We start from the raw sequence: 26810 nt of genomic DNA, 5'->3' as shown, positions 1-26810 counted from the left end.
GAGCACCATCTCACACGATTCCAAGCACTCTGCCTTCAGGATTGTTAAGGCCTGCCATAGGAGTGACTGATAGGAGATCTGTGTGTCCATTTTAGGGTTAGATATAGGTATACTATATCTAAAGCAAAGGGTGAGTACACCACCTTGCCCCAGCTGTCGTGCAGCCAGTTGTGTCAGTTTAGTTAGTCAGCCCAGGGGTGGCACAATACATGCTTCAGCCCCTGGGAGACTTCTGGGTACACCTCAGCCCTGGGTACAGGGACTTGGAGAGGGCCCAGTGCCAATTCAGTACCTGAGTACAATTTGGATAGAGAGAACAGCTAGGCTGTGGGTCTGATTAGCAGGCCCACAGCCAGGGAAAGTCGTAAACCAGTGCAGCAAAAAGCAAAAATCTGGGTGATCATAGGATTGCAGACCCTACTCTCCTACAACTCGCTTTTCCTGAAAGGAGCCACTATTGATCACGACCTCCCCACCCCCTGAGATTCGATCAGGCGCACACATTCCAAAGGAATCGGCAGAACACTCAGCTGCGCGATAGCCCCCTCCCAATCATATGAGGGGAAAGGGCCTCTACTGTTGTCATGTGTTGGAAGGGGCCGGAACTGGGGGGGGTGCCGGGGATCTCGTTCTCATACTTCACAATGTCCTTGTTGTAATAAAGAACGTTCACATGTCTTAAACCAGTGTATAAAAGACCAGGTCTCAAAGAGGCTGGATGAGCACCTGGAGACGATACCTTGTTGTCCGATCTGATGTGTTCTACTCCGTCGGAATAAAACTTGTTTCCTGTCTTCCTGTCTCCAGCGCCTGCTTCTTTATTGGATAACTTCGTATGGTATTAGAGGCGTTTTACGCCGGGCAAATTTAACTTAGGAAACATCAACTGAAATCGCCTGACCATTTTGAATTGATCTTTATCAATTGGCGTCCCAAACGCGGGGCCCATCAGCGACACGTGGATTCAGTGGGAGAGGTCCCGACGACAGAGTGAACGACTGCAACGATCGGGAGAGCTCCTGTCCGATAGACCCTCGTCTGACAGCCGATCATCTGAACTTCACTGGTTCCGAGCAGACCTCTCCCGAGTGATCTACGGTCCTGACTGGGAACCACCAGGAGTGCCGCGATAGCAACAGAGAGTAGAGGATGATCGGGCGCTGGAAGCGGAAGACGAGAAACTGTCCATGCGGTCCGGGTAAGGTCGTGACACACGACAAATTGCGAAATTGATTGATTGATTGTTTGAAAATACTAGTATTACTTATTGATTGTCTCTGAGAGATTCTCTATTTGTAAACAAGCACAGAGTCGCCATACTCTGTTTAGTCTTTGCAGATAGTGAAGGATAGGTAACGCGGACTTTTGTCCCCCATTGTAATCTGCCGTGCCTATTTTTCTCCCCATTGATTGATTGTTTGAATCGAGCATTGAATTGTTCGAAGTTGGTTCTCTTAAGGATCTTCTCTGCCTACAAACGGGGAAGAATAGGAATATTCTCTCTCCCTTTGCAGATAGTGAAGGGTAGGTAACGCAAACCTTTAACACGTCGTGCCTATTTCGTTCCTCATTGATTGATTGTTTGTCCAAACATTGACTGTTTGGAATTGGTTCTTTCTGGAGGTATTCTCTATTTGCAAACAGCGTAGAATAGAATATTCTGTCCAGTCTTTGCAAGTAGTGAAAAGATAGGTAGTGCAGGCTTTTGCCCCCCATTGTAATCCGTCATGCCTATCTTCTCCCCATTGGTTAATAGTTGGGTCAACCCGGACCGCTTATTAGAGATGAACCATCCAGCTCCACTGGAAGGCACCCCTAATAAGGACATGTTTACTAAGCAAGGACTAGTCGCTATAGCTTATAGTACGTTATGGCATAAATATACAAAAAAGGATCCTGAAAGTCAGTGGCCACTGATAGGTTCTTTTGATGAAAATAAAATAAAAACACTAGAAGCAGCTGTAAAAATAAATAAGGCAACGCCCACTATGCTCGATAGTATTGGCATGTGGCGCAAAGAAGCAGAACAGCGAAGGAAAAGAGAAGAAGCAAAAATAGTGAAAGAATTACGAAAAACAGCCCATCTGGCCGCAAAAGAACTAGATGAAGAAATAATAAGAAGAGAGGAAGTTAAACAAACACAAGAATCAGGACTGGCAGGCCAATGCCCTGTCAGGACCACCCCTACGCTCTACCCGGAGATGCCCTCCAAACAGCGGGCAAATGACGAGTTGCTGCTCGGTCCTCCAATTATCTACATGCCTCCTCCATATGCTCCCTGCCAACCTCTAGCACAACACTCACCAGTTCAAAGTGCAGGCGTGGGTGACTCTAGCGCTAGTGCCCCGACTCTTACGGCCTTCGCACCGGCCGCATTGGTAACAACACCAGATGAACTCGAGACTGGCAAACAGCTAACAGCCAGACCAAATAGGTTGAGCAAAGATGAGCGGGATGGAATCGACCAGATAGCAAAGACCCTGGTAGAACGGAAGGAGAGCGAAGAATATACGATGAATATGCATAATTCACATGCCGGTAGTCACAGACGGCATTTCATTTTACGGTTCAGCTACCACACCCTGAACGCATATGAGGATAGGTACCAGAATAAGGGTCCTGCAAAACCGACGACTATATAGAAGGGTCGATGTTGGAGATGGGACTGAGAGCGATGTGACGGACCTCTTCATGCAAACGCTTGAGGTTTTCCGCCACCTCGCGGAACAGAAACCAGAGGTCAAGATCACAGTCCCTGAGACGATTGAGCCCTCATTAGAAGCAGCCAACACTATGATGCCTATCAGAGAAGCCGCCCCCTACTGGGTTCCCCCAAGAGGTCAGGGAACAAACGATAATATCAACCACGCAGATGCAAAAGGGAGGGTTGTGTACAACTGGGTTTACCAACCATGGGATCGGCAAGATATTTTAACTTTTAGGCAAACCCTGCCCGATTTAAGAAAGAACCCTACAGCATTTTATACCGAACTAGGCACAGCCTTGGGCTCAACCATAATGACTCTATCGGACATTGATTTGTTTTTCGGGTTGTGTCTACCGGCTGATGTGTGGAAGCAAATCCGGAAAGCCGACCACACAGATCTGTTCGGACACACCTGGAAACAACTCGATGAACTAGATAGGCAGCGAGAGCCCGGAAAGAAACCTGTAAAAGACATACTGAAACTCCCCGACAAAATAGTGCAGAAGCTAAAGACGTTGATCCCAGAAAAGAAGGTAGACTGGTCGGTAGTCACGGCTTGCCGCCAGAAACCTCAGGAGGACGTATCAGAATACTTCTCCCGATTTGAGACGGTTTTCTCCGACTACAGTGGCCAAGACATGACCACCGCAACCGGACAACACCTATTCGTGCAAAACTACGTAAAAGGGCTATCGCAAGAGGTCTCCCAAAAGTTACAGACGAGCGAGAGTAGTTGGGGAGCCTCCAAACCTGCAGCTATCCTCCAGATGGCTCAGTATTATGAGCACCAAAAGAACGAGAACGAGAGGGCGAATGAGAAAAAGAAAAAGGACTTAAAGGAACGAGTGATGATTGCTCAATTACATGAAGTGACTACAGGAAGGGAACGGTATAGGGGAAACTACCAGTCGAATGCCCCTAGGAATTCGCCCCCTAGAGGCCGCAACCCCACACCTGGTGCTCCACGAACCGACCTCGATGAGAACCAGTGTGCATTTTGCAAAGAATTTGGACATTGGAAGTCCCAATGCCCGGCTGTAGGAAGGTAGATCCCTGACTAAGGTTGCCCCCAACTTTTTGCCTGGTGTTTTGCTGGTTTTCTGACTTAGTTGACCTGGGACCCTGCTATTCAGGGCCCCAGGCCTACTGCTCTCCCTGTAAAATGGATTCCATGTACCTTAGGTACATATCTAAATTGGATACTGAGTCACCTTATCAGTCCCTGTACAGTGTACCTTAGGTACCCAGGGCATAGGTGTACCCAGGGCCAACCAGGGGCTGCAGCATGTATTATGCCACCCCTGGCTGGCCATCCAAATCTGACACAACTGGCTGCTTGACAGCTGGGGCAAGGTGGTGTAATCACCCTTTGCTTTAGATATAGTATACCTATATCTAACCCTAAAATGGACACACAGATCTCCTATCAGTCACTCCTATGGCAGGCCTTAACAATCCTGAAGGCAGAGTGCTTGGAATCGTGTGAGATGGTGCTCTGGCATGAGCTGAGCCTGTCTGCGGCTTTCGGGATCCATCCCTTAGCCGTTTCCATGATATCGCATATCATATACTCTTAAGTGCATTATAATCCTCGCGGTTATATGCCAACTCTGGTATCGCTTTATCAAAACATGTCGAGTAAGGTGTCATACGAATTGGAATACTAACCCCTCGCCAATTCTGGCGACGGGGTTAGCATTCCACCCTTCTAGAGGGACACGACATGTATGTAACCTATAACCCCGGTTAAAGTCAGACAGAGCCTTAGCATCCACAAAATAGATGCTGCCACCGAGACACAAGTCTGCCCTCCTGCTGCTGGGAGTCCTACCAGAGCAGGAGGCAAGGACAAAGGGTTTCCTGCCAGGGGCGGTGCCAGCACCGTTCCAGACAGGGTTTTGTGTATTCCAGGTAGGCAGGGCTACAGAGGAAGGTGACTGCAAGTGGCACCCCGGTGCTCACTGTGCATAGGCCGGCTGAAACCAGTTCCAGGGGCACTCCAGCCCCTGGCCTGGGGAAAGCCCGCCAAAGGAGAGGGGTGTAACCCCCCCCCTCCTGGTCCCACCCATAGGGCAGGACTTAGTCGCGTGCCAGCCCCCTTTTCCCAGATAAAGGTAGGAGCAGGCCCCCTTCCAAATTAGATCATCTTTGGAATCAAGACACGACTTTCTGCGAAAGGACTTCAAGATTTCTTCTTCAAGATTCTCCCTTGTGACTAAGGAGTAGTCACCCTGCATCCGCAGGCACCATCCTAAGAACACTGCGGTCTGCTGTAAGTCCTTCCTCCGGAATCCGACTGCCCAGCTCGACAAGACCCGGCTTCCCTGGCCCCTCCGACCTCTACTCACCTCTACAGCCAAGCTGAGAACCGTGAGTGCGACGAGACCTCAAGGGACCGACTATTGCCAAGACTGCACGACTTCTTCACAGCAAGCCCGCCGAGTAATCTCCTGGCGAGTGCTTTGGGGTCCGAGAAGCCCCAACCCTGAGCAGCTGCAGCACCGAAGAGCAGCCCCCCAGCATCTCCACGATCGGCGTGGGGCCCTTCTGCTTTTTGCTGCTCACCGCGTTGTTTGGCTACTAGCCCGCTGGCTTGTGGCCTTCTGAACGACGCCCGACGACATCACTGCTGCTGGTCTGGTTGCTCCAGACTGGCTCTTGCTCTCTTCCAGTAGAGGAGCACCCCGGACCCTCCTGGTCCACTCAAGACGCCATTTTGAGTCCACCGCGTGGCCTTGAACTAGCCAAGGCTTTGTTGCCCAATCCTGGGTTCTTCGACGCCGACAGCTTCATCCATCGTGGGACAGCTCGCCCCTCTATCCTGGTCGCCGACAACGCCTCCTGGTCCGTGAGATCTGCAGAGCACAGCGTCGCCCACTCACCTAGCCGAGGTGACTACCATCCGGTGCCCTCCTGGTGCCACCTGACTACTGGCTAGTAGTCACGAACTTGGTCCCCTCTGCTTTCAGGTGTCATCCATCTTCAAGATCCAGGCTTGGATCAACTCGAACTCTCTTCACTGGTCGCCTGCCAGCATCTTTCTTCCAGGCTCCTGGTTCGTCTACGAGGATTCCCGACGTCTTTTTAGACATATGCAGCTGCAGCCCCTGGGCTAGGTAACTTCGGCATTTCGGTGCCCCAGCATAGCCTCACTATCCAAGGGTCAGGATCCACTGTCGTTTTCTCCCTACCAGGTCGGGTTCGCCCGTGAACACTAACTTTAACTTTACTAGCTATCATAGACTTTGTCCCGCATCCCGCGTGAGAGTGCACACTCTGCACCCGAGTCCCCTGGGCCTCCTAGAAGTAATCTAACGATTCTATAGTCAAGTCCTAGCGATTCCAAAGCCTATTAGTACTGTACTTACCTGCTAGTAATTTCGCATTCCACTTTCAGAGTATATGGTTTCTCGTGCCCCTCGGGCATTTGTGTATACTGTGCTAACTTAAGTATTTTTATAAGAGTTTTGTTGTGTGCTTAGCTCCCTGTCTCATAAAGAGCCAGGGTAGTCTTGTTATAAATAAATACACTGTTTATTTTCATAACAACTTGTGTGGTGTCCTTTCACTGGGTGTTCAAGGGGTAATGTGATGGTAAAACAGCTGGCTTAACACGCCCTCTAGAGTCTTAGCCTTAGACTGCTCGTATCCATGCTACTAGGATAGCTGGTCTATAAGGTTGACTTACAACCAATCATCAATAAGGGTTGTTTGGACTGATATATAGTGATCACTAGAATAGTGAACACTGCACATCAGGCCAACTTCTCACACCGGCCCTTCGGGAAATGATTAAAAATAAAGAGACAAGGGACATGACAACTGGCCCAAAAACTGGAGGGCAGGGACGAGGGCAGACCTACGACACCACCAATGACAGACCTGGCAGACCAAACACATTTGACCGCCCCCGACAGAATCAGTGCCAACAGTCCGACTGCAACAATGCTCACGACTCTGCATAGGACTGCCAGGGGCAAGGGAGGGATCCAGTCGAGCTCTGTGTTGACCAGCAAGGTCCTTACGTCACTGCTAAGGTCCTGGGTACAAAGTCTCCATTTTTGGTAGACACTGGAGCGACACGTAGTGTATTATCAAAACGACTGATTCCAAGGGCACCCTTGTCTGGCTCACACATTACCTCGATAGGTTTCGATGGAACGCCCTCCACTAATCCCCTGTCTGTACCTATCTCCTTTGACCTAGGCAACAATCCCACTGACACCACGTTTCTGCTCTCCTCCAACTCCCCTGACGCCATTATGGGTATTGATTTACTGAAACATTTCCGAGCTACTATTAGGTGTTCCCCTGATGGAGTCCGAGTCATCCTGTACGACAACCCGAGCATGTCCAGACCCTACCCCGCACGACATATGTACACCATAGCGGATGCTGACCTATCCTTGCTCGATACCCTACCCCTGTACCTATGGGCCAGAAACGACTCGGATGTAGGACGAATGATGATCGATCCTGTACACATAACTGTTCGACCAGATGCAATACTCCCGAAACTCCCACAGTACCGGATATCGCCCGAAGGCGAGAAGGCATTGGTAGCGATTATTCAGTCCTTGGTAGATGCAGGAGTGGTAGAGGAAGTGGTTAGTAATGTCTGCAATAGCCCTATCCTACCCATTGTTAAGAAGCAAGGTGAGGGAGATGAGAAAGCGTACCGCTTCATCATCGACCTGCGAGAAGTCAACAGAGTGGTGGTGCCACAGTACCCCGTAGTCTCAGACATCGCCACCATTCTGACTCTCATCCCGTCCACTGCCACCACCTTCACCGTTATTGATCTTAAAAATGCATTTTTTTCTATCCCCATTCATCCAGACAGCCGTTATCTTTTCGGCTTCACTTTAAAAAAAACGTTCATACCGATTTTGTAGAGCTCCCCAGGGCTACACTGAAAGTCCCAGCATTTACAGCCAGGCCCTCAAAAGACAGCTGGACGCCGTCCAGCTACCAGATGGAGTGGTGTTGATCCAATATGTCGATGATATCCTTTTGGCGGCCGACACCACTCCACTTGCAGTCACAGCCACTATCCAACTCTTGCACTTTCTTGCGGAGAATGGCCACAAAGTCTCCAAAAAGAAACTGCAGTTCTGCCAGCCCCAAGTAACATACCTAGGCCATCTCCTGTCCAAAGAAGGGAGGAAACTTACGCCCGACCGAATCCAAACCATCCTAGACACCCCCATTCCAAAAACACAGAAGCAAGTCCGTTCATTAGTGGGCCTTACTTCTTTTTGCCGACAATGGTTACCAAATTTCAGTCTCATTATAAAACCCCTACTTTCCCTGTTGGCCAAAGATGTTCCGTTCCCACTCCCTTGGACCCCCGAATGCCAAGCATCCTTTAAGGAGTTGCGGGATGCCCTTTGCTCGGCACCCGTTCTAGGAACACCAGATTACTCCAAGCCCTTCTCCCTCTTCACTCACGAAAGGGAGGGATGCGCATTGTCTGTTCTAACTCAGCCCATCGGCGCCAAACAACGCCCTTGTGCCTACTTCTCTGCCACTCTTGATCCAGTCGCCAGAGCTCTACCTGCCTGCCTTCGAGCAGTAGCCGCTGCTGCTGTCTCTATCCGCCAGAGTGAGGGAATTGTGCTTTCGAACTCTCTCACGGTATTAGTGCCCCATGCAGGTGACACCCTTTTGAACCAGACCAAGACTCAACACCTGACTAGTGCACGACTGACAGGGTACGAATTGACTCTACTTGCACCCCACATCACCCTGAAGAGATGCACGACATTGAATCCTGCTACACTGTTACCCTTGCCCGAAAATGACCCCGATGTGCCCCCTATACATGACTGTGTGACCCTCACGGACGAACAGACTAGGAGTAGAATTTACCTCCGAGACATTGCTTTTACAGATCCTGATGGAGAACTATGGGTAGATGGCTCTTGTATCAAACTCTCAGACGGCACCACTTCTGCTGCCTATGCGGTGACGACAGCTCGAACAGTAGTTGAAACAGCTCGCATCACACAACGATCCGCACAGGCAGCAGAACTAATTGCCCTCACAGGAGCATGTATCATAGCAGCAGGAACCACGGCAAACATTTACACGGACAGCCAGTACGCCTTCGGGGTGGTTCATCATTTTGGGCTCCTGTGGAGGGAAAGGGGATTCCTGACGTCCCACGGTACGCCCATCCTTCACGGAGATTTAGTCTCCGCCCTGATTGAAGCAGTTCTTCTCCCCAAACAATTAGCAGTGATCAAATGCCAGGCACACAAGAAGGTGACAGATTTAGTTGGACAGGGAAACCCACTAGCCGACATCACTGCCCAAACCACAGCTGAGAATAGGACAACGACACGCATGTATGTGACCAGGTCACAAGCAGAAAAATGGACCGACGCTAGGGAAACAATTAGGGACATCCAGTCGGCTAGCACACCTCTCAAACTGACTGAATGGGCACGGGTGGGTCTAAGGGACGATGAAGGCTGCTGGCGGACAAAAGACACGAACAAATGGTTGCTGCCTGATGCATATTTGATCCCCATACTGACAATGGCACACTCCCCTGCACACATAGGCTCTGCCCCCATGATTGAACTCATTTCCAAAGTCTGGCACAACAACAAGATCCCCGACTCGGCCAAACGCCTAGTCCAGCAGTGCCTTATCTGCCTACAACACAACCCCGGGAAAGGAACTGTGGTACCCCGGGGAGGGTTTGGGATCCCCGACCACCCCTTTGAGGTCCTCCAGATGGATTACATCCAATTAGAGAGGTGCCAAGGCTTGAAGTACGTATTGGTCATCGTATGTGCCTTCAGCAAATGGGTGGAAGCCTATCCGGCCCGTGATAACACTGCCATGACTACTGCCAAAGTACTACTGAAAGAGTTTTTCCCTCGCTACGGCCTTTGTCGAATTTTATGGAGCGACAATGGCCCCCACTTCATAGCTGAAGTTATCCAACTAATCCTGAAGGGGTTGAGGGTAAAACAGAGGTTCCATGCAGTCTTCCACCCCCAATCCGCTGGCCTGGTTGAACGACACAACGCTACACTGAAACTGAAACTGTCAAAAATAGTGGCCACCACAGGACTTAAGTGGCCAGATGCCCTTCCACTGGCATTACTATCGATGCGCTCCACTCCCACTAAGCACCACTTGACCCCCTACGAAGTTGTGTTTGGGCGGCCTATGAACCTCTGGACTGCCCCCAAACCGACCTCCATTCACGACGTCCCCGACGTCCTGCTGTCAGATTATTTATACAAATTAACTAAAACGTTGTCTGTCATTCATCAACAGGTGCAGGAGGCCATCCCCGATGCTTCCAGGGGTCCCGGTCACGATATCCAACCGGGGGACTACGTCCTAGTCCGGAACTTTCAACGAGCGAAGAGTCTGGAACCCCGGTGGACGGGCCCCTGGCAAGTACTGATCACCACTCGGACGGCTCTTTGAGTGGAGGGGAAGAAGAACTGGCTGCACGCACACCACTGCAAGAAGGTTTCCTCGACCCTGGCCACGACAGACAACGTCAGCACCCAAGAAGAGCTCCTGAACAAAGACCGACCATCACTGAACTGCTATCCTGATACCGAGGCACTTGAACTTGCAAAACACTCTGATCCCACTGTGCCTTCCCGAGAAGGGTATTTCCTGCGTCGAAAGGAGGGAGCTTCGGCTAAGTAGGCCACTGACTAAGTTAAAAATCTCAGAACGGTGACCCAAAGCAACCAAGGGTTACCCGGAGAGAAGCTAAACAAAGTCTGTGGTTCTGCCCACTACCGAGCACCTTGAAGATGAAGATGATGGAAGCGCCAGATAAGAAGATGATGGAAGCGCCAGATAAGAAGACGTCGGAAGCAACAGGAAATACCCGCTACAGGAACCCAAAGACTGATAACTTGCACAAATCAAAGACAATCGCTTTCTTCATTGTCTTCCTCTTTTGCCTCCTCCTCATGACTTCCTTCTGGATCTTGGAGGAAAGCACACCCGCTCACCAGATGTTGCCAACCACTGTCCAGCCAACCACCATGAAAGAGCACCACCTGATCACCCTTTCACCTCAGCTCCGAGAAAGGCGTAAGGAGTTCTGGAACAATTCCTTCGTACAACTGTTGCACCAGCACAACCTTGCTGCAAATGCCACGAACTGCTGGATCTGTGGGTTGCTCCCACATGCTACCGGACACTCCATCCCCTTCATCCCTTCTCCTTTCTCAGTTCACGGCTCCTGCCTCGCCTGGTTGATCCTCATGCAGGAAAGCCACAAGGACAACGCCGCTTCTGGTCAAACAGTGTCACACTTCTACTATGGGTTCTGGTTGAACAAAACAGGAAAGACGTCTGCTCCCTTTTGTCCTGCAATTTCAGGTTCAACCTTCCTTACGAACATCCCTGCCAAAGAAAGGGTCGAAATGCAAGTGCTCCACAATCCAGCCAGACCCACCTTCTCCCACCTGCGGAAACAAACGGCTGCCACCCTGACCGTGGCCCTGTCTCATCAATGTCACAGGACTCGTATGCGTCGAAGGACAAGGAACGCAGCTGGTGGGTCACAGTTCTTGTTGCATCACCAAAACATTGGTCTCAGCTGACCCCCCCCTCCTTTGTTGCTTCTCCGAATATGTACTTTGTTTGTGGCACCAAAGCTTACACTTGGCTCCCAAAAGGCTGGAGGGGTACGTGCTACATCGCCTTCATTCTTCCTCCCACGTATGTGGCTTCAGCCTACCACCACCGGCAAAGGCGCGCAGGAGATGTTGAACAAGCCGACTCCACCGGAGCACAGTTCCTGGATGCAGCAAAGGGACTTGTTCCTCTGTGGGGACCAATGGCAAATAGCCGCGCTATCCGACACCTGACTCAGGCAGTAGAAACAACCATTAACATCACCGCTGGCATCCTTGCTAACAACACGGCTGAGCTTCAGGCAGTCCGCCTGGTGGCTCTTCAAAACCGCCTTGTTCTAGACGTGGTTCTGGCCGACCGTGGAGGTGCATGCCGCATCATCGGCTCCAGCTGTTGCACCTACGTGCCAGATAACTCACCTTCAGTCTACAAAGCAATCGAACACCTCCACAGACTGTCCTCGGAGGTTCACCAGGAGCAGGAAGGATGGTCGCTTGGAGGCTGGTTCTGGGACACTTTGAAGAACTGGGGATGGAGATTGTTCACGTTTTTATTGATACCAATCATGATACTATGTGGGTGTTGTTTAGGTATTCAATGTTTACCACCTTTATGTGCACTCATTTCCAACTGTATGTGCCCAAAGACTTTGAACTTTAAAACTGAGCACATGAGTCCCCTATATGAGATAGAGGTGCGTGGTCTCATGGGGATCGATCCGAACTGACAAGCTGGCGAGACATGTTAAAGGGAGGACTGTGGAATTTTAGTTCGTGTACTGAACATCATCTACGCCATCTTGCAGACTCACGTATGAGCATACACGACAGCCATTTTAGGTACCATGGTCTCCCTGTTCACGATCGCCCGTCAGCACACTTCCCTGAACCTTGCAAGCCTTCCCCGCGCACCCTGGCTGCCCCCGCACTCACATGCACAAGTCATGAACCCTCCCCTCCCATGACTCTGTCTCAGGGAATCACACCCCGTGCCTGACCAACACCTCCTTTCCGTCCATGAATACCCCTCCTTTGATGACCCCTTCCTCTGAGCCCGACTGCCTGTACGAACCGCTGGTCATCCTTTAGCCCGAGGATATAGTTTATTGCCCACTACTGTATGCACTCGCTTTTCCTGAAAGGAGCCACTATTGATCACGACCTCCCCACCCCCTGAGATTCGATCAGGCGCACACATTCCAAAGGAATCGGCAGAACACTCAGCTGCGTGATAGCCCCCTCCCAATCATATGAGGGGAAAGGGCCTCTACTGTTGTCATGTGTTGGAAGGGGCCGGAACTGGGGGGGTGCCGGGGATGTCGTTCTCATACTTCACAATGTCCTTGTTGTAATAAAGAACGTTCACATGTCTCAAACCAGTGTATAAAAGACCAGGTCTCAAAGAGGCTGGATGAGCACCTCGAGACGATACCTTGTTGTCCGATCTGATGTGTTCTACTCCGTCGGAATAAAACTTGTTTCCTGTCTTCCTGTCTCCAGCACCTGCCTCTTTATTGGATAACTTCGTATGGTATTAGAGGCGTTTTACGCCGGGCAAATTTAACTTAGGAAACATCAACTGAAATCGCCTGACCATTTTGAATTGATCTTTATCATATGACAGAGGGCCCACTCCATCCTCTAGAATCACTTTATAGGAGCTCAAAACCAGGAAAGTTTCTCAAACAAGCAGGACACTGATGGCGCGTTCACTATCTTCAAAAGGGTCAGATCGCAATTGGTAATAGATATGGGTATATCACTCAAAGATTTAAATAAATAAAAAAAAAATTACTTGAATGCTTAAATCATAAACCCTATAATAGGGAAATACTTGGCAATATAGAATGGAGCTGGCCCCCAAATTAAAAGTGGAGTGACTGAAAAGGGAGACTCCTTCTGTACTTACTATGGATTTGTATGGGAATACAAGGACTCTGGAAGTGGTGAGATGTCCTCTAAAAGTGAGAGCCAGGGCCTGGCATGGATCGTCAAGATGGCGGTCGCACTCTAAGAGTGATCCGGACCCCTCCGTCATCTGCCCCAAGCAGCAAAGCCCATCGGCAGACCCTTGTCACCCCCGGGGGCAGGCATCAACTCATCAACATGGCAGCAAGCTCCAGTACCGAGTCAAAATCCTGTGATGCCCACCTGCAGCCAGCTCTGCTCAGCAAACTGCAGGATGGGTCCCACAAGATGTCAGATCGGACTCCATGTTCGACGAACACAGGTGTTGCCGGCAGGACCTCCTCAATTCGGAAGCTGAAGCAAGCGCTGATTATGCATCCCAGCGTAGGGCCCAAGACATCTCCAGCGGTGAGGCGGCAGACGGACCGAGGGCTCAGGCCTCAGGTCGTGGGGTGGCTGACCCCGTGGCGTTCTGCGCTGCCGAAGCAGCATCCTGAGTCCCCGTCTCCCGCCCACCGCAGCCAGGATTAAACTGAAGTGGCTCCCTCATTGAGCATGTTTGGAGAGATCCTGGAACTTGGGGGAGGCTTTGACAGCGACCGGAGGTGCCCCGGGTCGAGACGGGGAGATTTCCCTAAGTGAAGAGACCTCAACGGGTAGCATGGAGCGGGAGCGGTCCCCAACGGCGGCCCATGGACCTGAAGGGCATTGCAGCAGAGCCCCTACCACACCTTCGGCGGTACACCGCGAGGAACGGCTAGACCACCTCCCCCGCCCTGCAGCCTGTAGCATGCTCGTGAGAGGCCGGGGTCTTCGGCGCCACGAGGCCCCAGAAACAGACTCTTCTCCGCCGGAGATCGTGGTGCCCGCAACATGGAGACAGGAACCCACCGCCCGGAACTGGTGGCATGAACTGACTCGATGGGAAGAGGGAGGTCCAGGGGGCCAGAGCTTCGTGAGCTGCGCCTTTTCTCTGCCCCTGGCCCCAGAATCTCACCGCGAGACCACCATCTAGGGCCATGGACCCCTCATCAGGCCCCACGGTAGACCCCTGCACAGAACTCGGGCACAAGGCCCGCAGGAGCACACCTACAAAATCCTGCTATTCACTCAGCCTGGAGACCACCAAACCTGGGAGTACCACAGGCCTAAGGAATGCGAATCTGACCCTCCCCCCCCCTGCTCTGCTCTGCACTCCTCCGCCGCACCGACCTGTATAAAGGCTAAACCATGGTGTGCACAGGCTCTTGCGTCCCTTTAACAACTAGGAAGAAGCCGAGGCCCTGGTACTTCTGCCTAAGAAAGGAAAAGACACAATGCAATCTTAGAACTCTAGGGACAACCCCCCCATCCCCCTCCGGCTACTTCAATGACAAGGTGGAGATCGCCCTTCGGCCTCACGCAGTGATCAACTAGGAGTGTAGGGGACAACACTGGTTTAAGTTACCCTCTCCTCTACACAACATGGGGATAGACCCTGGTCCTAAGCATTTCTTGAAGGCAGCGCACAAGAGAAGGTCGCGCTTAGGCTAACAGCAGTACGACCGTGTAATTTTAATCTTGTATTTTATTTTATTTTGTTATAGTTTATTTTTACCCTGTTTTTAGGCGGAGACTTGGCCCTCACTTGCTCCATAATTGTTTTGAACACCGCATTTGGCGGGTCCATTCTCCCTCGCATTGAACTGTCAGCGCCATCTTGGGGGTAATCATTGCACGCTCGGCGGCGCCATTGTGGTTAGCGTGCTAGGGGTTTCAGACGACAGAGACCTACTTAAGGTGGCCACGCCTGCGCGCAGCGTTTGCGCGCAGCGTGAGCACGCCGGAGTCACGCCAGAGTCCAGCCCGTCTGCGCCCGTCCGCGCACGAACGGGCCCAGGGGCCAGGACTCTTGGTCAGACCATTACCTACTCTGCGGACCTTCTGCATCAGCTTCATGCAAATGAAGTTAGGTTGGATCCGATCATTATTGATAAGCTAAAAGAAATGCGCATTTTGAGACCCCCTAAATCGAGGCCCTACCGTCGCCAACATCCATTGAAAGTGGTCAGTCTGAACACACGATCTCTTCACAAACATCACATTGACATATTTACTCTCCTCCAGGAGGGAGATATTGACATCTTAACTTTAACTGAGACGTGGCTAGATGGAAACTCAGCTCCAGATAATATAGCAGCTCTGCCCAAAGAATGTGATGCAGTTTGGCACAATCGTGCAAATAATTCGCGAGGTGGAGGAGTTGCAATTTTATTTAAGAGGCACCTGATAGTGGAAAACTTAATAGCAGAATCGCAGGATCTTGCAGACCTACTTGGTGTAAAATTTTTCTTTGAGAATTCATGTCTGGTGATTCTTACAATCTATCGACCCCCTAATTCTACGCCAGCATTTAATGATCTTTTTGGCCCCATTATATCAGACATCTGTACTAGATACCAAAAAGTGGTGATAACCGGTGATTTTAATTTTCACTGGGAAAAACCCATCAAAGACTCAGTATCTCGACAACTGGAGCTTGCTTTGTCCTCAATTGGCCTGAAACAGCTCGTAGAAGGCCCCACACATATTAAAGGACATACGCTTGACCTGATCTGGACCTCAGATCCCGAAGTTACTATAGAAGGGGTTCTACCTTGTATCTGGTCAGACCACTACCTTATTTATTGTGCTATCCCCATTAATGGGAAACCCCCTCTTCAAGGCCCAAAAATGAAGCGAGTACGTCAATGGAAGAAGGTTGACTCACAAGCCCTGTTAGACACTCGCCCACAACATTTTACTCCGCTTAGTGGAAATCTAGATGAGGACTACTCGCGTTTAACTCAGACTATCTCAGGCAATCGATCAGATAGCCCCAGAGAAGTTACAAAGAGTAAAAGGGCTGGGGAAGGGTGCGCCCTGGTATACTCCCTCCCTGAGAGAATATAAAAAAAAGCTCCGTGGCGTGGAGAGGAGATGGAGGAAATCAAAGGATGAAATTGACAGGGAGCAATATAAAACTTCACTAAATGCATATAAGAAATGTATGTTGGCTGCTAAAGCTGAATATTTTGATATCCGCATTAAGCGGGCACATAATGTGCAGAAGGAAACTTTTAATATTTTGTCAGAACTGACAAAGAAACCGGTAAATGCGGATACAAAGATTGAGTGCAATACTTTCCAACAATACTTCTTAGAGAAAGTAGAGACTATCCTCTCTGAGATTAAGAGCAATACAGTGAGCGGGTTTATCCCGCGGCAGAATGCCGAAATCCCTCAGGACTGTACTATTTCGACCATTCCAGAGCTTGATTCTACTAAGCTTGAGCACCTCATGTCCTCTATAAAATCAGGATCACCGGCGGACCCTTGTCCCCCAAGTGTCTTCTGGGTAGCGCAGTCTATCTTGGCAGACCACATTGTCTCCTTCTTAAATAGCTCACTGCAGATGGGCTATCTCCCAATGAGGCTTAAAGAGGCCCGGGTCCGACCTCTGTTAAAGAAACCAGGAGCTGACCCAGCAAATCTAAAAAACTACCGACCGATTTCTCAGCTGCCATTTATGTCCAAAATTCTGGAACAGCATGTGCTTCAGTCGATGTCTGCCTTTCTGGAGTCATACAATCTTCTCCAGGGGCGTCAAGCAGGCTTTCGGGCACACCACAGCACTGAGTTGGTGATGCTCTCGGTGCTGGATGAGCTCAGAGACATGGCTGACAGTAGGAAACCAAGTGCCCTGATACTTTTAGACCTATCAGCGGCATTTGATACTGTCAGCCATGATCTGCTCCTGGACAGACTGGCTGGCTTTGGAATAAAGGGCATAGCTTATAAATGGCTAGAGTCCTTTTTGACAGGGAGGCGGTAGAGGATCCAACTGGGAGAGGAAATCTCTGAGGTGGGCAATGTGGAATGTGGGGTCCCGCAGGGCTCTGCGTTATCACCACTGCTTTTTAACCTCTACCTGCAACCTCTTATTGAGTCCTTGGTACACATGGGTTGTCGAGTGTTTAATTACGCTGACGACACCCAACTGTTATTTAGTATTGAGAACTCAAATGGGGCACAGTTACATGTGCAAGAGGTTCTTAGGTATACAGTCAGCTGGATGACTAATAACCTGCTGAAAATCAACCCTGAGAAGACGGAGGTTCTGGTGGTGTCAACTGGCATATCACCGTGGGGTGACCTGTTTTGGCCAAAAGAACTTGGGCCCACTCCAATACCAGTGTCAAATGTAAAAAGTCTGGGTATAAAAATTGACAAAGAATTGTCAATGACTGCCCAGATTTCAACTGTCGTGGGAACTTGCATCGGCCTAATCAGGCAATTGCGTAGATTAGTCCCTCTTCTATCCGAATCTATGCTTCGGACTGTGGTTTCGGCCACAATAATATCAAGATTGGACTATGGCAATGTCCTTTATTTAGGCCTGCCAAAGAACCTGATTAACAGACTGCAGGTTGTTTTGAACGACGCTGCACGTTTAATCTTCAAGCTTCCTAGAAGATCTCATGCGTCCCCTCTATTGCTCAAGCTTCACTGGCTCCCCGTGAAACAGAGGGTGGAGTTTAAAAGCTTGTGCATAGCACACAAGGCAATATATGGACAGGCACCTGTCTATATAAAGGATCGTTTGATGCCTTACAATCCGAAACGATCTCTAAGATCGTCTGATGCTCAGCTGTTGACCTGCCCTCGTTTTAAAATGGCTACAAAGGGTGGAAGATCCTTCTCTATACTTACTCCACTGTTGTGGAATAAGCTGCCAGTTTCCTTGCGCAAAGAGGCTAATCTTTTTCGCTTTAGAAAGCAGTTGAAAACTACCCTGTTTAGGGAGGCCTTTGGATCTATATGATAGTATGTACGCTACTTCATCCCCCCTGCTGGTAAGAATATGGTGTGGTTCCTTTGGTCTAGAGCGCCTCGAGACCTGTAGGTGAGTTGGCGCTATACAAACCAAAGTAACATAACATAACATAACTTAACATAAAATAAGCCAGTTGCGGCGCAAACTAAGATGGACCAGTTCACCACGAATCAACCCGGAGCCGCAGATGGAGCCGTGGGGAAATCGGCCCTCTCGGAGGAAGACCTCACTGTAATTCTGCAAGCTATCAGTACGTCACAGACCTCTGTGGAAAACAAAATAGGCGGTCAGGGTAGACATGGCCCTCATCCAGCAAGACCTCCGTAACGCCACGGCCCATATCTCCGAAGCAGAATATCGTAGCTTCACGGTTGACGATGATGTTCGCCATTTGAAAGCACAAGTAACCCATCCAGGGACCCACACCAAAGAGCTAAACAGACGGGTCGAAGACGCTGAAAATCAGCCAAGGCGCAACAATCTCCGCCTGGTGGGTTTTCCTGCGGGGGCAGAACAAGATCAAATGACAACCTTCATAGAAAAATGGCTGGAGTCCTGGATACCAAAATAGAGAGCGGGCCTACCGTTCCCTGGCACCCAGGTAGCCGCCTGGTGCACCACATCAGCCCATCATCGCCAGTATCATGAAATTTAATAACAGAGAGGAAACTCTGCAGGAGGCTCGAGCCAAAAACACCCTGACCTATCAAAACCATAACATAATGGTATTCCCAGACTACACTAAGGAGGTTCAGACTCAACAGTGCTCATACACTGAGGCCAAACAAAAGCTGCGCGCCCTTGGCCTCCAATACAGGCTGCTCTTCCCGGCCCGCCTCTGGGTCGCCTTCCATAGCAAGAATAGATTTTCGGGTCCCCGGAGTCTGCCTGGACCTGGCTGACCGAAGAACGACTCTCCGGTCTCGGATTCCGTCTACGCCCTCGGGACCTCGGACAGAAGCGGCCCTGCCAACATCTCCTAGAGAGTGTAGAAAACGCACACGGTCACGTGGAGGACGTGGCAATCGTAGAGACACATCAAGGTCACCCATCTCGGCCACCCTGGGCCCCAAGAATCAATCCGGCCTGCCTGGCTCTAAGTCCCAACAGTAAAACTACCCCTGCCATCAAGGGAAGCCACGCCAGGATCAGTGGCCATGAACCTCTCCCGAAGCCCAGCAATCTAGTAGAGAATGGCCCTGCCCGGAGACCATGAAAGAAGGCCTGAGCTCCATCAGAGCGGCCGAGACACATGACTCAACACACTTAACTATTCAGAGAATTCTGCAGGTGCTTCGGACACATGCGGACTAAGGGAGGGTTCCTCCACGCAACTTCTAAGCTAAGCATTTTAATTTAGCATGTTAATCTTGAATTTAATAGGGCGACAGATGCTTCAGTTCTGGAAGAATAAGGTGGAGGGAGGGTTGTGACCGTTGTCCTATGTTTTTGTTCAATATTGTTCAGTGTTCACAGCACTTCATCCTCTTACCACGCCGAAGATACGATGTTCCCACAAACTAGAAGGCGGAGACCCAAGTCACAATTACCGCGGGCTGGCCTGGCCCCTCGAGGAAGTTAGAGCTCAGTAGTCTCTAGGCCCCACACGATACTCATGGCACAGAGGTTAAATAGGGGCAATCCCCTCTGAGTTCTGTCATGGAACTCCAATGGTATGCTTGATAGAATCAACCAGAAAGCAGTCATGAGGTATGCCCAAAGCCACACTCGGGATGGACTTCTAACTTCAGGAAACTCACCTCCTGGGGAGCCATTGCCCCTTCCTTGCAGGATATGGGTTCGATAGGATATGGCACTCCGGTTTTGAACGAGGTTCACAAGGGATGGCGATCCTCCTGAAGTGCAGCCTTCCCTTTGTACTCAACAATGTCATCAGGGACTCTCAAGATCGGTGTGTGGTCCTAACCGGGAAGCTGGGGGCGGGTGGACCCTTTACTAATCAGGACTCGTTCCCCTCTGTGGGTACCCTCTGGGAAGCGAGCAAAGCCACTATACGCAGCTTCCCCAGGGGCCAGCTTAAAACGCGACTGTCCCAAGATAGCCGACTTGCCCTCCTAGAGGCACAGGCAACACGCCTGGAGAGGAACTTAGGTGTCAGACGACTCGTGAGAGGCAACTCTTGAACCAACGGGAAGAGATTAAACAAATCTCGCTGGAGTCCGCTAACTTGCTATGGAGATCCTCCGTTGATCGAGTGTATGGCTGGGGTGACAAAAACGGGAAAATATTACACAGGCTAGCGTCGTACCCCTTAGCAGACTGTATAGTCCCCGAGGTGCGGGTTCTCTCTGGTGTCACCCACCGGGCGCCAACTGCAATAGCCGAAGCGTTTGCTGAATACTATTCCCAGCTTTATACAGCACAAAGGCTTGAAGCCTCGCTTCCCAAACTGACTGTCCGGGGAGATGTTAGTCTTCCCGACCTCACCGCAAGTGAGGCGGCTGGCTTAGACACACCTCCATTACCCCTGAGGAAATAAGTGACCCCATCTCCTTGATAGCCGCACGGAAAACCCAGAGGCCCCAATGGGTTCCCACATGAATACTACGCCACATCCCGAGACATTTGGCTCCTCACCTCCTAGACCTATTCCAATAAGTCATAGAGACGGGGGTTTCCCCTCCCAAAATGGATACTGCAACTATTGTCTTTATCTCTAAGACTCAACTGCCCTCGCCTGTCGGCTCGGACTATGGTCCAGTCTCATTAATAAACACGGAAGTAAAAATATACGCCACAATCCTGGCCCAACGTCTGCGACCAGCCCTCAGTACGCTGGTCCATCCTGACCAATACGGCTTCACTCTGACGACCGGATCTAGGGCTGGCAATGGAAGGGCTCCCACGTTGACAAAATAGTCCTATATGCAGATGATGTGCTGCTTTTCCTTGCCGGCCTGGCCCAGTACGGACCCAGGTGCCTCCAGGCCTTCCAAACCTTTGAACGGGTCTCCGGCCTACGTCTAAACCCCGCCAAGGCGACCTTGGTGTCCCTTCATCTTTTAAGGGAAAGCTTAGACTGGTAGTCAACCATCCTCATCAGGGGGCAGTCGTTCAAATAACTTGGGATATGGATTGCTTTGCTCCCCGACTTGGAATGGGTGCTTCCCACTGATCAAGAAAGCTAAAGAGGATCTCCGAGGCTAGCAAACCTTACCACTTAATCCGTTGGCTAGAATGGCCCTTTTTTAAATGATGATACTCCCCCGTTTCTTGTACATTATCCAAAATACCCCATATTACCTCTTGCGACGCTGGTTTAGAGAACTACACAGCATGACCACAAAGTTCCTATGGGGGCTCATGAGGCCTCGAATGACTCTCGCCCATTGGCAGATCCCGCCCTTCGATGGAGGTATTGTCATGACTGATCTCTACCAATATTACTTAGCCAACCCGACAGCTCATGCTACACGACTGGCGCCCGATCCTTACCATTGGTGACCTGAGCGGTCTGGCTGGCCTCCGCCTGGCCTTGCATCACACCCAGTGGGATACCAAACAAACTAAACAAACAACCTTTTGGCAGGGCAGGTGGCTGAGGGAGGTGAGAGTCCTGGAGGGATTAAGAGGTTGGGACCTTATTGGGATATCACAATTGGGGGAACGTGTGGATGGGAGACCACATGAGATAATTCCAAGACCTACCATGACAATGATATAGATATTTGCATCTACGCCACGCTCTCAGTACACATTTAGCAATTGGCACTACACCTCCAGAATTCAGACCCATGGAAACACAGGTCATGGTGGGGGACTTAGGGAAGGGTGAGGTGTCGCTTGGATTGGTGGTTGGGTCAAGGATGAGGACTGGTGTGACGCTTTAATGGCCCCTAAGACCATCAGCACCTCAGCTAAGTTTCGCTTAATCCAGCTATATTATTTTCATAACGCCTATCTAACCCCGGACCGCCTTTATAAAGCAGGTCTGAGATCTTGGCCAGCCTGCATGCGCAGCAGGCAAGAACCGGCTGATTTTTATCATATGGTCTGGTCCTACCCCCATCTCATCCCCTACTGGGAAGCACTGGAATCTCCTGGGTTGGAATGTGCCACACAACCCCCTGAACCTTCTCCTGGGAATCATGGATGGCCTGGACGGCTCCAGGGCAGACAAGCTCTTCCTAGGTACCGCCATTATGGTGGCCAAGCGAGACATTGCCACGGCATGTAAACAATCCAAACCCCCCCAAGTATATCTAGATGGCGCAGGGGTATAGACTGGTGCACAGCACAAGAGAAGCCACTGTTTGAAGCAATGGGATGCCCAGCCAACATTCAAGGGTTTAGGGCACATGGTTTAATCAGTTGTGATGTATGGGTTTTCTTTCTGCTTTCAGACTATGATCGCATATGACAATACGCTGAAAATGAGAGCAACGTGTATGTCCTTGCTTGACAACTTGATGTTTACTCCACTGTACCAATTGCTATTGCCTATCTGTGCTGTATGGTTCTTTTCGTTTAATCAAAAATCAATTAAATTGACTATCAAAAACAAAAGTGAAACCCAAAGAAACCACAGATTACTGTAAGACAGAGGAATGATCTGGGCAAAAGGGCACTAATCACAATGGGACTGGCAGTTCCAAAATGAAATACTGCATACCACTCGAAAGACAAATGTGTTCAGAAAAGACCGACAGACTCTGTAGGATAGATAGGTCAATGATGGAAACATAACGTTAACAGAGTGTCTGTGACAGATAATGGGTCTGTAGCAACAGCAATTTCTAACTCATTAACCAGTGGAGGAATCTTTCAGGAATTGTAAAGGGCAAGAGATGGCCAGTCCAACAACAGGATGATGATTAATGTATTTTACAAAATGACCAAAAGGGAACCCTAAATTGCTGAATGTTGCAGATGTTGACAACGAGGGATTATTTACATTTTTGGACTGAAATCTTTGCTGAATTATTTACACTATAAAACGTGAAAAGATGCTGTAGGATCAACTTTTAAATGGAAAAGGAAATTACTAAAAAAACTGCCTGGGACAATATAATCCATTCTTCAAAAGTCTTCTGTTGGATGTCTCTAACACTCACCACTTCTTCAGGTCGTTCAAGGAACCTTCACCTACCAGAAGGCACCAAAGAAGTTTCCCAACCACATGTTGAAATTTGTTACAAAATCTCTCAACAGACATACAAATACCTACTCGTCAGTTAGGATTAAATCAAATGGCTATCAAGACACTTGAAAGTTCAATCTACTCATTGAAATCATAAAGCAATAGGCGGTTATCGTTTTTCAAGCAAACATGGACAATTCACTTACATGATATGCAGCTTTGTTTCGGTTCATAAACAGGATGTCAACGCCCTCCACATTCTTCCTCCTTCCTCTTCTTTTTTTAACTATGGGCTGGCTCTCTAATATACTGCCATTAACATTTCCTGTTACCGGACTGGCTGTACCTAGTCAAAATATTGAAGCAAAATTAATTAAACAAATTCAGTTTAACCTTTAATAGATGCAATTTTTAATTTACAAATTGCTATAGCCAATGATTCTCGCCATTCTGCAAAGCAGCAGACATATAGAGTATTGCTCACTATAACAAACAAATACTTTGTTAACACACATGCTCGCACACATACACTGTTCCCTGAACAATACTTGCTTTCATATGAAGAACTATGCCCTCCAAAGATTATTCTTGTTGTATTTTAGGCAGGGACGAAGCAGCCCAGCCCACCTCTAGAATGGTAAAATGTGTGATAAATACATATATGTAAACTTACGCAGGTATTGCGCTTTATAATTAAGGATCTGTTTCCCATTTTTACAGATTTGTACAAGTAAATACAGACAGAAACACATTTATTTTCCAGTCTGCATTTATCTTTTAACATGGATTGGCAGAAAGTAGGGATCTGCTTTCATGGTTACCCCCACTTTTTGCTAGTGTTCGTAGATATTTTGTGACTAGTCTGACTGAGAACCTGCTAATAAGGACCCTAGTCACTGTGCCTCCTCCCAAAAATTGTCATTGTAATGAAGGAGTTACTTACCATAACGATGTATCTGGTAGAGACAGTCTAGTCACAGATTCCTTAACCTAGAATATCCCCAGGTGTCAGACTGCTTCCGGAAAACTTTCCGCAGCAGCACATCTGCACGCCTCCGCCCTGACGTCGTCCACGGACGTGACGTCAGCGGAGCCATATATGCCCTCAGGCACGCTGACGTCAGTTTTCGGAGAATCTTTTCCGCGCCACAACGCGGAGCCACCACCAAAAAACTGTTTAGAATATGGGAACAGTGTGAGAAAATGATGAAAGGCCATGGAATGGTGAAAAACAGCACCATAAAGGAGAGTGCCAGGTACTGTATATTGCAAACTAGTAAAGGAAAAGAGCAGAGCACCGCTCTGGGAAGCAACCCCGCAAAAATGAAGGCCAACCACCCTTGGAGTTAATGAAGATGTAAACAACATCATGGAAGATGACAAAGTCTGCAACCTTAATGTATAACTGTGAGGGACAACAAGTCAGGAACACAGGAGCCAGGACAATTCACCAGAAGACGTCACCAGAAAGCAACGTATCCCCAAGAAGAGACCTATAAATTGTGGCAGAGCCAATAGACTGCAAACCAATAGAGCACAGAGATGGTAAGAGACCCCAAGGCGATAGAAAAGGGGAGAGCAGGGTTGGAATAAACACAAATAGAACCCACACTGTACAACCCAGACAGTGGGGTTGGAAAGGATACATGAGCATACCGCCCAATTATGTGGTTGGGTCCGGAATCGTAGTATTTCTTCTCTTTTTTTTTTCTTGGCCCAGGTGGGCGTTGACATCCCATCATTTGGTGTCCTTCGTGACGTTGACGCGCTTCCTGCGGAAGCTCCCACCTTTGGTCGCCATCTCCTGATTCTTTTTTCTTGTCTTGTGTTATCTTCCTTTGCTGATCCATTTAGTTAGGATTGCAATTTTATCCTTCTTTCCTCCAGTCTCATTTTTGGCAGAGGCGGGTGGGATCGCTAGTGAATCCAGAAAGTCTTCAAGTTGTAAAACTACACAGACAGGTAAGAAACTATACGTTTTGCAGCGTGAATCTTTCTGGATTCACTATGCTGTGCATAGACTTAGTAGCGGTTTATCCTTATTGTGGTGGTTGGGTGGAAGATGAGCACTGGTTACTGAAAATGTGTTGTAAGACCTTCTGTCCCACTTGCGCTTCCTTATTCATCTGAATATCCACACAGTAGAATTTAGTGACTGTGTAACTGAAGACTATGTTGCAGCTTGGCAAATGTCTTGAATAGGTGTGTTTGCTAGAAATGCAATTGTTGCTCCTTTCTTCCTAGTAGAGTGAGCTTGAGCTGCTATTTGTGACTCTTGTCCTGCCTGCTTGTGGCAGAGTTCTTGTGCAATCCACCGTGCAATGGTGTTTTTGGTGGCTGGCCGTCCCAAAAAAATGCTGGCAAAGGATACAAAGAACTGTTACATTTTCCAGCACTCCTTTGTCGTTTCTATATAGTGCGTGACAGCCCTTCTGGTGTCCAGTGTGTGTAGCGCCCTTTGCGTTTGTAGTAAGTTTTTGGAAAAAACTTGGTATTTGGATTGTTTGGATAATGTGGAATCGAGACACCACCTTTGGCATGAAGTGTGGGTCCGTTCTCATTACAATCTGGTCGCTGTGTATTTGTAGGACGGGCTCTTGGAGTGTTAGTGCTTGCAATTCACTTACTCTTCATAGCGACGTGATAGCCACTAAGAAGTGTGAGCACGTGTAGTGTCGCCTTTTGAATAGGTTCAAAGGGCGCCTTCATCAACTGAGTTAGCACCACATTGAGATTCCATGTCGGTGCTAACATCCTTTTTGGGGGTGCAATCCTTTTAGCTCCTTCCAGAAATCTTTTCACAACTTGGGAGGTGAAGAAACTCTTCCCTTTTTCTACCCCTTGTGTAGGCTACTAACGCAGCTAAGTGCACCCTTAGGGATGTGCAGCTTAGTTTGCTTTGTAGAAAGTGGGTTAAGTATTTCAGTACTGTGGATTCCCTTGTAATCTTCCATTGTAGTTTCTCCTTTAAGCATCATTGGGAGAACCTTTTCCATTTTGCTATGGAGCACTTCCTTGTGGTCAGTCTCCTCGCCTCTTGGAGTACTGCCATAGTACTTGCCGGTAGTTTGAGGTGTGCAAAATCTAGGTCTTCAGGAGCTATGCTGCTAGGCTGAGACTCTCTGACTCTGGGTGCAGTACCTTTCCGTTCTGCATTGTTAGCAAGTCCCTTCTTTTTGGGAACCTGTGTGCTGGCTCTTGTGCCATTTCTACTATCTGTGAGAACCAGGACTGTCTGGCCCACTGAGGTGCTATCAGTATTAGCATCATGTTGCTGATCCTGCATTTGTTGAGTACTCTGTGTATCAGTAGTATCGGGGAAAAAGCGAATGCAAATGTCTTTGCCCAACTTATCCATAGCGCATTCCTTTGTGACCGATGGTCTGGTTGTCTGGATGCGACGTGTTGGCATTTTGCATTCTGGTGTGTTGCAAATAGGTCCCCACCTTTGGAATATTTTTTCTATTTCCTGCTGGTTGATCTTCCATTCGTGGGATGCTGACGTCTGCCTGCTGAGTCGGTCTGCTTCCACATTGTCCTTCCCTGGTAGATGTATTGCTAGTAAGTCTATTATGAGTGGAATGGCCCATGACCATATCTCCTGTGTTAGCT

The 26810-nt window shown here is 49.2% G+C and overlaps 1 protein-coding gene across 2 annotated transcripts in view; it reads right to left on the bottom strand.

Moving 5' to 3' along the window:
• CHD9 (chromodomain helicase DNA binding protein 9) overlaps positions 1-26810 on the bottom strand; it is a 2123706-nt gene that overhangs the window by 165285 nt on the left and 1931611 nt on the right. For both annotated transcript variants that reach the window (XM_078670246.1, XM_078670247.1), the window contains exon 37: positions 23405-23544. In XM_078670246.1, the coding sequence (XP_078526372.1) occupies positions 23405-23544 (140 nt within the window). The remainder of the gene's footprint in view (positions 1-23404; positions 23545-26810) is intronic.

Source organism: Lissotriton helveticus, chromosome 12, assembly GCF_964261635.1.
Source record: "Lissotriton helveticus chromosome 12, aLisHel1.1, whole genome shotgun sequence".
In the NCBI taxonomy this organism is placed as follows: domain Eukaryota; kingdom Metazoa; phylum Chordata; class Amphibia; order Caudata; family Salamandridae; genus Lissotriton; species Lissotriton helveticus.
The sequence above is the reverse complement of the archived record's forward strand: the minus strand, read 5'-3'. Positions and strand labels throughout refer to the sequence as shown.